Below are 13,486 nucleotides of genomic sequence, written 5' to 3' on the forward strand. Positions count from 1 at the left end.
TATAAAGTATTAAGCTGGCCAAACAAAAAAGTGGAGATAGGAAGGTTTTTAAAAATTTCTTGCTTTATTTGGCATAGCATATTTGAAATTTGCAGTCGAGTGAACATTTGATTTTCGAAGATTTAGGCTCTCGTAATTAGTTCAGCATATGCATACGCCAGAAAATTCTTCCTGTGAGGTTTATATGATTTTTTACTGGGAAAAATAACGGTTTATTACAAACGCGTATCAAAATATTAAATTTAATACTGATGCATCCCAGTTAAATTCTAAATTTCTTTTTCCTCATTCTTAATATACTTCTTATAAAACCGCTGGAAATTCCAATATATTAGCATTCGCACCTCATCCCATTTCCAAGAGAAGGTTCTAATGGATATTGCAGCAGCAAAATATGGCACTACTGGTAGTGATGCATGGAATTGCTCCACACCATGTACGATTTGTCGTGAGTTGAAGCAGAGCAAACAACCAGCTCCAACACCGCAACTACAATTAGCAATTTTAGCAGCCCGCCTAACAACCAAAATAGCCGACAATGATGCTTTATTCCGATGCAACGCTGAACTCGCCCAAACAAACCTGAGACTGCAGAATGAGGTTGAAGAGTTGAGGGAGCAGATGACCAGGTACAACACATCTTCCAGTAACATTGATACGTCAGCTACCAACCAACAATCACTACAGCAACAGCATATCCCAAAACAGCCTTCGAATCAATCAATCAAACAAAAAGCGATGTATATCGAAGAAAAGGAATTGATTTGGGAAACAGGAGCAAAATTAAGCATTTCGGAATTCCAGATTGCCTATCAGCAACCTTCATCGAATCAACAGATTGCTGGATTTACAATGACGAATGAGATCCAGATGACAAACCTGATAAAGCCAGAATCCCAAAAACAAGATTCGGAAAGTTTGGAAAAGAAGTTGAATGCAACGAAGGAGTACAGCAAGGAGCTTGAAGAGAAAAATGAAGTGAAAAATAACGCTGAAAGGTTGGATAAGTGTCTGGAAGTCTCCGCAGAGTACTGCTTGGAACGTGGAAATAAAGTGGAACAGCCAGAGACTGAATTGGAAACAAGACAGCATGAAGATGCTAAACATAAGCAGAAATTGGAAGTAACTCGGATCACTAATGAAGAATTATTGTCACTGAAAAGCCAGAATATGCAGCTAACGGGTTTCGTGAGAAATCCAAAACAAGAACTGGAACTGGAAAAACTGGGGGAAAAGTTACAGTGTGAAAATGAAGGAATACATCACAGACTGGTGGGGTTCACTGAGGAATTTGAGAAACAGAAAGAGGTTGCGAAGGGAAAATTAGAAAAAGACGAACATAAAGCGAAGGATAGTGATTGGATTTTGGATGGTGCGCCAGGAGTGTTCCAAACCCTACTTGAAGAACAGATGCAGGATATTCCTCGGGATAGTACCATCAAGAGAAGCAGAATGCAGATATTGCGGAAATTAGAAGAACAACTTCAACAGAAGGAAATCGAGTTGCAAAAACTTCAGGAAGAAAATAGATCTCTCAACGAACAGTTGAAATCACAGCAACAATTGATTGAAGGGTTAGAGAAGAAGCTCGCTGTAACACAAGGATACAGCATGATACTGCAAGAGAAAAATATGAGCATGAAACAAGAAATCATTGATCGGAAGAAAAAATACGAAGAAGTGGTGATCGAGAAAAGCAGATTAACGGGAAAAGTAGAAAATGAAGTGAAGGCGGAGTTGCTTGAAGAAATTACAGTACTGAAGCGGGAGAATGAGGGGTTGGTTGAAGAATTAACCAGGAAACAGGCTTTTCTAGACGAGGAGAAAAGAAACATGAAAGCCGAATTAGTAAATTTAGAGTGTCAGTTAGCGAATCGTGAAATTCTCCTACAAGAGTTAATGACAGAATTAAAACATACACAGGAAGAAAATATCCAGATACGACGACAGCTAGACAATTATGGTGCGCAAATGAGTGAGCTACATCAAAAGAATGAAGTTACTCAGGAATTCCGTCAACAGCTCGTCGAAGCACAAAAAAAAGCAATCAAACTGGAACGTAAGCTGAATCAAGTGGTGGAGCAGAACGGGTTATTGAAAAATGGTGAACAAAAACTGATGGATGCTCTTATGGTTTCCAACAAACAGCTCGCCGAAATGGAATCGAAAAATGAGAGGTTGGAATCAGAAATTTTTAATCTACAGGCTTCATTATTGAAAACCGCGGAAAAAGCCAAAAAAACCGATCGTCCGGAAAAGTCAGTAATGCACGATGCAAATGCAGTGGTCGAGATACATGGTGAAACAAGAATAAGGTAAATTTATCGATCGTTCATCACAAATTATTATCAGTGTTGGGGAACTCCTTGTTGCTTAGTTTCTTTTATTGGCATAAAAATGTTGCTGGAGACCCTTAGACATGGATAGTTCGATGTTATGTTCAAATTCATATTCAAGGGCTGCTTATTCATCACTATTATCTTAATTGTTATTATGAAACATAATTGTTATCACCGCTGTCATACTAAGTTTGACATATTCGTTAATGTTTTTAATTGCAGTTCGGCAACGATGCAACTACACAACGCTTTTGTGGAGGAAAGTGCTCAAGAAATGCAGACGGAACTTAGTGCTTTAAAAAAGGTGATTTTATATGATCGTTTTTCACCCTAACGTTTTGGCTTTTTATTTGGATTTTAAATTAATACGAAATGTCCTTAATCTATTTTTCTGCAAACTCTTACTTTTAATATCAAAGAATCACCCACATCTGTAATATTAAATTCGGTTTTTATTTATTTTTCCGTAGAAATCGTTTTTTTTTCCGCTTTGAAAAACAAAGCTTTCATTTATCAATCGACAAACGAACGAACTGAGATCAATAGTAGAGTTTCTCGATAAGAAATTCTAGCTTTTGGTAATGTTAATTTTTTTTACTGAACTTTAAACGATTTGTAGATTTCAAGCATAGAACCAATAAACTTGACATTCTTAAGTATTTTAAATGAAATTGCAGTTTTATTGAAACTTCTTTAGTCAAACAATGGTTTTATTCACAAATCAGTTGAATGAAATTTGCTATTTTTTTTGCCAACTTTTGACTAATTTCATAATTTTTATATTCAGTCCTTCGAACCAGCATTACAAAGGACGACTCACTGTTTCCAGCAGGTAATTATGTTTGCTTGCTTTCTTTACTTTCATAAAGATGATTTTTTTTTCTACTGGTTGAAATTCTAAAATTATATCTTGAAATGAATATAGGCTCGTCAGATATCACTTCTGCTTAGTTTGGTGACGCTTGTGACTGTGCTGGATTTTTTTTATGAAAAATTTTTAAACTCTTTCTATTACACTTTCCCTGCTTATCTTTACATTGGCTGCGCTGGATGACGGAAAAATGGAAGCGGAAGAAATCTCATTTTCTAAGTATTATTTTAGGAATGTAGAATTTTTTGGACTTTAAGGCTTTTTCAGAATGATGATAAGTTGCGGCGGCGAAAAGGTGGTGGTGGTGGATTTCAGGGTGCTGAAAAGATATAGCTAAATAAATAAAAATAAAGAAGAGATAATTTGCCTTCAGGACTTTCGCGTCTTCTGTGACCCTTTATTCATGTTATTTCTTCATTCCATCAATTTGAATTATTTTCTGTGCTGCAATTCGTTATGCACTATTTCAATATTTTTAGTTCATCCAGTTCGCTGTGACATCTTTCCGAATTTGCTGTGTAGGGTTTTGCAGATATCTCTGATTATCATTTTCCTTCCATGTTCTTAAGTTTTCAGTCATATCTATTTTTACTTACTTCATTTCAATTTGTCGTATAAGACTATTTTTGCCATTAGGTATTTATGTAGTTGTCGCTTGAGTATTATGCAAGTAGTAGAAGGAGTTAGTTTTATTGGTATATAACTATGCTGTCTTGTTTTCGAGCTATTGAACAGTTTCAAATGAACTTATTCTTCGCCCTAACTAGCGTTGTTATTGCTATGTTTCCCTTTTAGAAATCCAGCAGCAAAAGGAGATCAAATATGAGCACATCCGCACTATTTTTGTTGTATTTCGATAAACTTTTTCGGCAATTGTCGTTAGAGAGGCATACTGAAAGAGGGAAAGTACTTTTGTAGAATTATTTAACTCTTTCGGTGCTATTGCAACACATACAAAGTAAAATGGTACAGTCAAATAATCGTAAGTCATAACAATGAGTGCGTTTTGAACCAAGCAGAAGTGAAATAATGTATTATAGAAATTAAATTTCCTTTAGAAATTTTTTTATAACAAGAAATTGGAAGGAATCTTATTTTAGAGTAGTCTGATGTCAGTTAGACTTCTCATGGAAATACAGGAGAGACTCCTGTCACTTGTAATTTCTGGAAGGAGGAATTCGCTCGATATTGTCTGGACAGAAAATTGGGTGAAAGCAGCAGAAGCTTCCATAGCTATGGGTCCAAAAAAATATGATAAGAAAAGGCAGCAGTGATATTTGTGCTCAGTTTGGGGATCGAAGGACTGCGACAGACAATTCAGTAATAACAGTTCCGGGGAAATTGGCGAGTTTCGAATCAAAAGCACTCACTAATCGAGAAGATAAAAGTTTTGTTGATGGGTGGAAGCAAACATCGAAAGGATTGAAGTCAGGGGCAATTGAAGCAGAAGTTGAGATGATTTTAGCTGATGCTTCCTATCAGGTTGAAGATTTAGTAGTTTCAGTTAACAATGAGACTTCATTTTCTGAGAATTCTGCCAAGTTCTCTTCAAAAAATAGTTGCAACGAAGTAGTGATAGTATGGGATGATGCCGAAACGCAATCCATGGATTCCTTCAGTTGGGCAACGAATCCAGAAGATGCAAAAGAGATGAAGGATATTTTTTTCGTTGATGAGAGCTTCACTCCGTACACACTTTGTCAGATGGTAGGAATGCTAAAAAATGGTGGTCTAAAATTGGAAAATCCAAAACTCTCTGCAACACCAATGCAAACCAAGCGCAGTGGTGAATTTAAAGAAACTATAAGTCAGAGAGAAACTTGCGAAACTCAGTTTGCTGATTACTGGAATGGAGTCGATGTTGAAATTGATAGAAAATTTCAGGCATATTCAAATTCAATAGAAGATATAAACGAAATATTCGTATGTGCCGAACCTGCTACACTAACCAGAAATAGGAATTCTATATCGGCGAGGCTAAAAAATGCTTTTAGAACTATACATTTGGTGAGTTGACGAAATTTCACTCTCAACTTACAGAAAGTTCAAACTTTCTTTCGCTTTCATTAGCCAGCATTTGGGACAAATTATCTTCATATATCACACAATGCTTTGTTAGAAGACTGATCAGAACGATCAGCATTATCATCTGCTGTTTGCACACCGAATTTGGCCTTACTCTTGATTCCTTAAAATCCAGTTTTTAGTCTCTTGATTGGTTAGGCTTTCGATGATTTAAAAGAAGACAATTTGTGTGCTGCACTTCGATGATTTTATTTTCACTTATTTTTAAATGAGTAATGCTTTTGATTTCAGCTAGAGGAAGGTATTGAAGTGGATGAAATGCTATATGATGTAGATATTCGAAACGTACGTTAATCTTAATTTAAAATTCTGATTAGTTATGCTTTTCTCATTGTTACCCAGTTAGCTCTTTCGCAAAGGAAACTTTTTTCCTGGAACTTTTTTAACCTTCAATTAAGCCTTGTTTTTATGAAACTGCTCACTTTATTATTCAACTATAATTAATGATCTACTCAGCATTATGTTGCTGAACAACAGAATTTGAAATCGGAATCTAGAAAAGCCTCAATTTATACGTCAAGAAGACTTATCTTGCACGTGGAATTGGAATTAGAAGTTGGTAATTTCAATGTTGTTTTTTGAAATCATCCCATATTGGTGGTAGAATTTGTTAACGAATTTTTCAGAATGAGCAAATGATTACCGCATCGAATCCCTGGCCAAATCTAGCGGATCGGCTTTACCGTTATTTGCGTAATTTGCGACATCGACGCAACACTGTTCGACTAATTTTTCGTTATTTGCTTGTCTTATATTTCATTCTTCTACACGGGGCGTTTTTTCGGTGTTTCTCGTTTTAGATTTATAAGCAGTGTATCATCATGATTCATATTGCGCCATCCAATAAATGTAAATGGGAAAAATAGCTCTTATCCGAAACTTTTATAGAAAGTGAAATTCGAAATCTATTCTGTCTATTTATTTTGTCCAATTTTAACTCTTTATTTTAAGGTTCTCTATTGATTCGGCATAAAGGGGCATATTACAGCAAAGTACGCATTAGGCGATAACAATTCCATTCATATGGCAATGACACAGTAATAATGATACAAACAGCGAAGACAAGAAGAAGAGGTTGAAGGCTTGCTCTTGAGATCAACATAATCAACAGGATGATAACCTCGCATAACAACCAAAAAATCTGAAATTTCAGAAGTGAAATTTCATTCACCGTGGAATTGTTGGCATATCTCATTTATACTGCATGAGTACCAAATTAATCTAACAAAGAGAGACCTCAAATAGATATGCTTTGCATATCTAAGTAAACATTGAATTTGTCACACTAATGTCTCGGTAGAGATCTGACGCATGTAACTGCGAACAGAAGAAATGTACCGAGAAAAAAATATGCGGTATGAGAAGTAACGGCAAATTGGTGAATAATCCAATAAGTAAAATAAGTGTGCATAGGATCCAGCAAAGTGTAAGCACACAAATCATAGTTACCACCAAACTGAAAACAAATAAGTTGTCACATTTGGCTTATCAACTGCAAAAGCAATCCAAGAGATGCTAGCAATTACGCGACATTCTAGAGGATTTTACTTTTTCAGGATTTCGGGATTTTAGTTCCTCGATGTTTATAAAATCTCATTTGGATCTTGCGGAGATTTTATACAGGCAGCAGGTTGTAAAAATGCGTCTTCCAACTTCCGAAAAGTTCAAAGTGTCCTCAGATCTTGTTGTTAGTTCAGCAACGATTTGTTATCTGTCATGCAAATCAAAATATTATCAAAAGACACAAATATTTTATGTCTTCTAACACAGAAAGATTAGAAATTAAAAATAGAAGTTATTTAAAGATTCAGGAGCAGAGTGGAGTGAATATTTACTAAGTGACTGGTCCAAGTAGAAAAGGAACTTACCGACTTTCACCATCATGAAAATCGTGAAAATTGCGGTGAAGCAAGATGGTGTTTTCGATGAAATGGCTAATTGCAAGCATTAGTTGTATAATAGCCAATATGGAAACAACCTTTTTAGACGGAAAATATCTTGACTCCGAATTAAGAGGGAATAATTGTTTTTGCTGCCTCTTTTTCTCCCCTTCCTTCTTCCAATGTTCCGGCTGGTTCCCATTCATCTTAACTAAATCGTCTACCACATATAATGAATTCAACTGAGACATCCATGTTTTAAGTAAATAGTTTGGAGATGTTTCTGATAGAAATTAAAAAAATTACGAACCCTCACTTCCAATTAAAAGCGACTTGAAATTGTGACAGTTTCAAAAAGTTTCCAGAAGAAAATGGAAAGCCTCAACTTATCCCAATGCAAATTTTCTTCTAATCCGACCATACCTCGTTTTTTTCTTACACCAGAACCTTTTCTCATGCTTCTATTTTCTCGGTTCATCTCACCAGCTTTTTTCGTTGATAAATACTATGGTATATCATTTATCGCTTCCTACATGTTTTACTACCTAAAATTTGATTAAAAAATACCACTGATCACTGTCAAGTAAAAAGAACCATTCTTCTATCAGCAGAGTTCTTTTTTTCCATCGGAAATTTGATATTGTAACTGTTTGGGATGCTTTATTTTAGTATTTATAGCTCGTATGTTTAGGTGACTGAAAATGGAATCTTCCTAGTCTAAACAAAAATATTTTCCCAAATTTCTGTTCCGAAAATATGAAAATATTTTAAAAAAAAAGTTTGGAATCAATTTTTGCAATTCTTTACCATCTATTTCAAATGCAACTCCTCCAAGATGCATCGTTTTTATCATCTGTTTGCTCGTTACTGAAGCTTAAGGCTCAAATTTTGACAAAATTGGCTGGAGAAGTTATTTCCTTCACAGTAAGCTTTGAAAAAACTAGACATTTCCAATCCTTACCCACAGCACTTGATGTTTTGCTCCTTTTAAATGGAACTAGAATATTGTATTTATTTTTTCTTGCATTTTGCCTGTTCAAGTTAAGAATAAGAAATATTTTTCTATCACTTTGGTTTTTCCGGTTGGGTCAGATGAGTAAGCGAGCAATCACTTATTTCAAAATTTGCCAGTCTTCCTACGAAAAGCCTAGAATAATAGTTTTTTTTTAAAGTCTGACATTTTCACTTCTAGCTCGCAAAGGAAGTACTGAACTCGAATCTACAAACTAATTCCCAACTGAATTTACTATTGGTAATCGATCTAATGATGCAATGTCTTTAAAACCTATTCAATAATACAATAAAAATAAGGTTAAACGACTCATCAAACGAATTCTGAGCTGACAGTGCTTCTTAATAATTCAGCTAAATATTTGCAACTCAGTAAGTTAAATTGTTCACCTGAACAAAAGAGCAAATAGTATTCTCACCTGCATGAAGTAAACCTAATATACTGTACCCTCCCCCCCCCCCCCCCTTTTCTCCCGAAAGGAACTGTAGCTCTGATCCTAACAACTTTCTCCTGGTTTTAGGAAAAAATTCTATTTCACCAATCTCCGAACATTGACCATTAATTTTTTGCTATCATCAGTATTTTGGAGTTAGCTTCACAACAGTGAATCAGCGAACAGCTGTGATGCAAGGCAATTTCTAATTCTTGAATAACTATGCACCAGCGATAAAGTTTGGTATTCAGACTCAAAAAAACAAAGTAAAGGTAGTACTAACCTGAAAAGTGAAATTGAAAACTTGGAATTAGTACCGATTTTACCGCAAATATCTATCTAATTCAATGCAATATCACTATGGCAGATAGCGACGAAAGAGCTGTGTATTGAAGTCGAAATGTTGAAGATTTAACAGCAATTTTTTCAAACAAATTTATTTTTAGAGAATTTAAAAGGCTTCTATTCCAAAGTCCATGGACAAAACACTCGAAACTAAGAGTCAATCAGGATCTTGAAATGAGCATTAACACAAAAAAAAAAAAGAAACGATACTCCAACTGAGAACTGAAAACAACAAAAGAGGAATTGATGAGATGATCTGCCTTCATTTATATTTCTCTTTTCTCGTACAAAAAGGAAAAAGCGAACAAATCCTGAGGGTTTCGACTCCTCGTCAGTTTTTGAATATTTGCAAAACCATGCATGATTCATATATAGTTCGTGGTATTTTCTGAATGAAACATCTTAAACAGGTAAGATAATGTAACATGTGAGAGGAATGTTTTTGAAAGTGGTGAAAAAGGAGCCAAAAATATTTCTTATTTTTGAATAATCAAGTATCAACTACAAAGATTGACATTTAAACTCCAAACCAAAGTTAAATTAAATAATTATATCACTAATGGTAAAACAGGTCAAGCAGACGCTTGCTTTCCCTTTTTTTGCATTTAATATATTTGATAATGTTCATGTTGAGGATGAAGCTAACTCAGCATTGTCTCAAAAGTTTTCCCATTGACCTAACAGACTTAAACTAATTAGTGGATGAGCCACGCATTTCCCAACCCGCGACCCCACGAACATAATATCGCCACCTTTCGCCGCCCTTCGTTTAACAATAGCTTCAAACCAATGCAATTATGCATTCAAAACACCTCCCGCAAAATAATTTCACGAAACACAGTCAAGATCCAGTGAACATAACAGCAAACGAGATTTCCTGTCGCGAAGTGGTGGTATTCACCAATCCATTGAAATTCTGAAACTCCCTCCTTTTTTTCCTCCTGTTTCTCCTTTTGCCTGGTCAAAAGCCGCGATATCGACAAGCAGTGACCATATACCTTGCTTTAGGTGTAAATGCAAAAAAAAATTTATTGATAAACCTGAATTCTTTTCAACAAAGCAGGTGAATGGCATGAAACATCGCAGCTTACAAGGTAATCATTAAACATTTAGTAATGGCTAAACAGGAAATAATAATCAAACAGAGGCGAGAAAATGCAAAAAGAATTGAAAAAGCAAAATTTTCAAAACCTGGTAAATTTAGAAAAGTTACAAAGTAAACAAATAATGTAGCCCTAATGAAAATATTTTGTTAATATAATGCAGTAAGAAGGCTTTTTTAGATTCCGAAAAATCCTAAAATTCCAACACTACAATAATAATTTAATTTCAGTCCAGAGCATTTCTGACAAAATATTTCTTTTTATCTTATACCTCTCTAGTTTAGTACCGCGAAAGACATATTTTCATAATTAGGAAATATAGTCTGCGTAAATTACTACAGACAAGTGGGAACAGAATGTGCCATAATCCCTGCAACTGATGATATTAAAGAAAGCCCATTTGAAGAAAAAAATTTAATGGTAAATTTGAATTACAAATATATTTACGATCAGTAAAGATATTTTCGCAAAGATTTCAACTAGGTTTATTATCATTTTCTAATATTCTTAAAGCTGAAATGATCAATAACTACCTCCTAATGAAATCTGGAAGGTAGATTTTCTTTAGTCAGGATGAGAAAACAAAAAGAAAATGAATGTAGCAATGCAAAGTCACACACAACTGCTTCGAAGGAAGGCTGTCAAGAATTTAGGACTGAATAAAAACAGGTCTAACCACACATAAATATAAAATAAAAAGTAACAGTTAATGGTTACTAAGTAAAAAATAATGAATGCAAAATATGAATTAAGAATTAAAACTGGATTGGAATTATACAGTGTTTGGTTTCTCACCACGTGCAAATATTGCATCTCGTCCAACCTGCACTACTGCCGGATGGTTTTGTGCATGTCTCGCATTCAGATTAACAGTATAAACAGCACGCTGATAGCGATTACGGAAAATACCATCATAGATTAAACCATCGTCCCATTTCACCTTGATCTTCAACGACATTCTAATTAGTAATAATGAAACAAACACTACAAATTAATCAACTAAGAAATCTCTGGAATATACCACGACAGACACCCCTTTACCTTAAGCTTTTGATTTGAACCAAAGATATACTAGATCATACAAAGATTTCATCCCTACGCGCTTTTAATACAACTTTGCTGAATACCCCTCCAGTCTTACTCCATTGAAACTCCAATCTTTATCTGACATTGCACCACTTATTAAGAGACAGCGAAATATGAAATGGTGATTAGCACCTCAATTATACTGCTCTTATACTTCATGAAATTAAAAAGATTCACTAATATATTTTCTATTCAAAGACTTAAAATTACGGAAATAGATAAAGAATTGATTCACGAAAGTTCCTGAAGTATTCATACAAAAATAACGAACCTTAGCTCCTGGAACATGCCATCCATTGCAATTAAATCGCGAGCACTCACATTCAATAATATCTTCTGATGGCAAATCATCACTCCAGTTACGATCCATAAAATTTACGGTACAACAATCATGATATTCAATACTGGAAACCGTTCCTTTGAGTAAACGACCACAGTCATTAGTACACACACGAACGTTATCGCCAATTGATATTGCTGATGTATTTACCTCACCTGCTAATTTTAGGGTTTTCATTTAAATATTTTCTAATTTTTCATTTACTTCTTAAACTCGTACAAAGGATTCTGAATTAAGAATACTATTAAAACAAACTTATATGTATACTCTCACCATATAGTTAAATAAGAATCGGTATTCAATATTGAATTTCTTTTTAAAGTCGAACTAACCCTCGTTATGCTCAGGGCAGACAGCAACGGTAAGATCTGGCCAGTTACGAAATTCGAAAGAAACGCCTGCTAAACGACCACACGTTGCATGAAAGAGTGTATCATCACAAGAAAGACATTTCAACAATCCTGGAACATTACCTAAGTTGTAACATTTTGTACTTCATCTATCACTGAAATCACTGATACTTCGAGCTTCATTTGAAACTATCTGTTCACCTTCGCGTGAATGCAAGCAAAACTCGCATTCAAATTTGCCCCGTTCATAATTCTCGCCAAAGGCCCCCATATATTCCTTGTTCATAAGATCTGGATACTTGTTCGGCGCGCAAAACTTTGGTGGTGGTAAAGTGTATGCTGATGTTAGTTTCAGTGGGTCCAGAAAAACTGTACGACGATTTAACAAAGCACAAATTACATGAACAAAATCTCCTTCACTCTAAAAGTAAAGCAATCAAATGCAAAAAATTAACGAGAAAAGAAACTTTTTACCCATACTTCAGTTACTTGAATTAATACATGCTTCCGATTTCTTGATAATCACCATAATTCCAAAATTAATTTGAGAAGACAAAACTTTGTCTTAAACATGGAAAAGTCGAGAGTCAAAATCACTAAAAGATAGTAAAAGGCGAACATTTTCGCAAAGTATAAGAGCGCCTCCACGTAGTTCGCATAGATGACAACTTGCTGAACGTAATGATAAATCATCTCGTTGCCTACAACGTACACATTTCCATTGAGTTATATCTGGAAAGAATACTTCATGAATTCATGGAGATTTAAAAATCGCAAGTGAAGAATAAGTCTGGGATGGGATCAAATTTGATTAAGCTAGGAAGAAAAACATAACGAAAAGAACTGTAAACCAAGCTTTATTTGTGCATATTTCTAAATACTGATTAACTTGGAAAGTAAATTTCCATTTTAAATACAGTATGAAAACTAACCATTAGGGATATTTCCAATTGGATAGCAACCTTCATGTACAACTACAAAGCAGTTTGCGCATTTGAACAATCGGTCATCACAGACAGTGTCATCCTCATTTATACTGTATGTTTCAGGATTTGTCTTCGCATAATATGCACGCTTTACAAGACGTTTCGATCTGAAATATATTGTCTAGAAGTTTAAACCGGAACTAATGTAACTGCAGCTCCATACATAAAATTGAAGTAACGTAATGCAACCTATCTTTTAAGACAATTAGTTAAAAACTGACTGAAAAGTGACAGAAAAAATTTGTTGGTAATTAACTTTTAGATAATTAACAGAGCAAAATGAAAACTAATAAAATAGGAAAGAAATAAGATGAATGGGATGACTTACGTCAGCGGTAAATTTTTTTTCTTTTCCATTAGTGGTTTTGGTACGAAATATTGACATATGGAGCAGTGCGGTGTTTCATAAGCGTGACGAATATTGAACTCTTTTTCAGCATATAGACTTCCAGGCAGATTCGACCATAGATCTCGAACCTGAAAAAAAAAACCCTTAGAAACGTATAAGAACTAAAAAAATATGATTGGTTCGTGAAATATTTTTGAAAAAGTAATATAAGCGAATGTACGTTGTAAGCCACCTACATTACAATTTAACTATGACTTCAGCAAGAAATATCGAAATATTTAACTGTGGCTCAAATAAAACCAAGCAT

General features: G+C 34.7%; 4 protein-coding genes across 6 annotated transcripts in view; 2 read left to right on the top strand and 2 right to left on the bottom strand.

The window, feature by feature from the left end:
* LOAG_16734 overlaps positions 1 to 3,543 on the top strand; it is a gene marked incomplete at both ends in the record, with an annotated part of 21,678 nt that extends 18,135 nt beyond the window's left edge. For both annotated transcript variants that reach the window (XM_020449386.1, XM_020449387.1), the window contains 4 exons: positions 386 to 2,315; positions 2,562 to 2,643; positions 3,127 to 3,171; positions 3,478 to 3,543. In XM_020449386.1, coding sequence (XP_020307075.1) covers positions 386 to 2,315; positions 2,562 to 2,643; positions 3,127 to 3,171; positions 3,478 to 3,543 — 2,123 coding nt within the window. The remainder of the gene's footprint in view (positions 1 to 385; positions 2,316 to 2,561; positions 2,644 to 3,126; positions 3,172 to 3,477) is intronic.
* Positions 3,544 to 4,461: 918 nt separating this feature from the next.
* LOAG_08009 (hypothetical protein) lies at positions 4,462 to 6,095 on the top strand (the record flags this gene model as incomplete). The annotated part of the gene is made up of 3 exons (XM_020447590.1): positions 4,462 to 5,217; positions 5,527 to 5,580; positions 5,922 to 6,095. 3 exons carry the CDS (start codon positions 4,462 to 4,464, stop codon positions 6,093 to 6,095), a joined length of 984 nt encoding a protein of 327 aa, XP_020302195.1.
* A 1,064-nt stretch (positions 6,096 to 7,159) lies between these two features.
* LOAG_08010 (hypothetical protein) lies at positions 7,160 to 8,016 on the bottom strand (the record flags this gene model as incomplete). The annotated part of the gene is made up of 2 exons (XM_003143542.1): positions 7,160 to 7,458; positions 7,983 to 8,016. The coding sequence occupies 2 exons, from the start codon at positions 8,014 to 8,016 to the stop codon at positions 7,160 to 7,162; spliced, it is 333 nt and encodes a 110-aa protein (XP_003143590.1).
* A 2,564-nt stretch (positions 8,017 to 10,580) lies between these two features.
* LOAG_16735 overlaps positions 10,581 to 13,486 on the bottom strand; it is a 10,249-nt gene continuing 7,343 nt past the window's right edge. For both annotated transcript variants that reach the window (XM_020449388.1, XM_020449389.1), the window contains 7 exons: positions 13,159 to 13,307; positions 12,777 to 12,937; positions 12,464 to 12,576; positions 12,046 to 12,265; positions 11,827 to 11,955; positions 11,426 to 11,649; positions 10,581 to 11,014 (listed from right to left, as the gene is read on the bottom strand). In XM_020449388.1, the coding sequence (XP_020307077.1) occupies positions 10,841 to 11,014; positions 11,426 to 11,649; positions 11,827 to 11,955; positions 12,046 to 12,265; positions 12,464 to 12,576; positions 12,777 to 12,937; positions 13,159 to 13,307 (1,170 nt within the window). In that variant the 3' untranslated portion in view covers positions 10,581 to 10,840. The remainder of the gene's footprint in view (positions 11,015 to 11,425; positions 11,650 to 11,826; positions 11,956 to 12,045; positions 12,266 to 12,463; positions 12,577 to 12,776; positions 12,938 to 13,158; positions 13,308 to 13,486) is intronic.

The sequence above is a fragment of the Loa loa genome (genome assembly GCF_000183805.2).
Source record: "Loa loa unplaced genomic scaffold supercont3.16, whole genome shotgun sequence".
In the NCBI taxonomy this organism is placed as follows: domain Eukaryota; kingdom Metazoa; phylum Nematoda; class Chromadorea; order Rhabditida; family Onchocercidae; genus Loa; species Loa loa.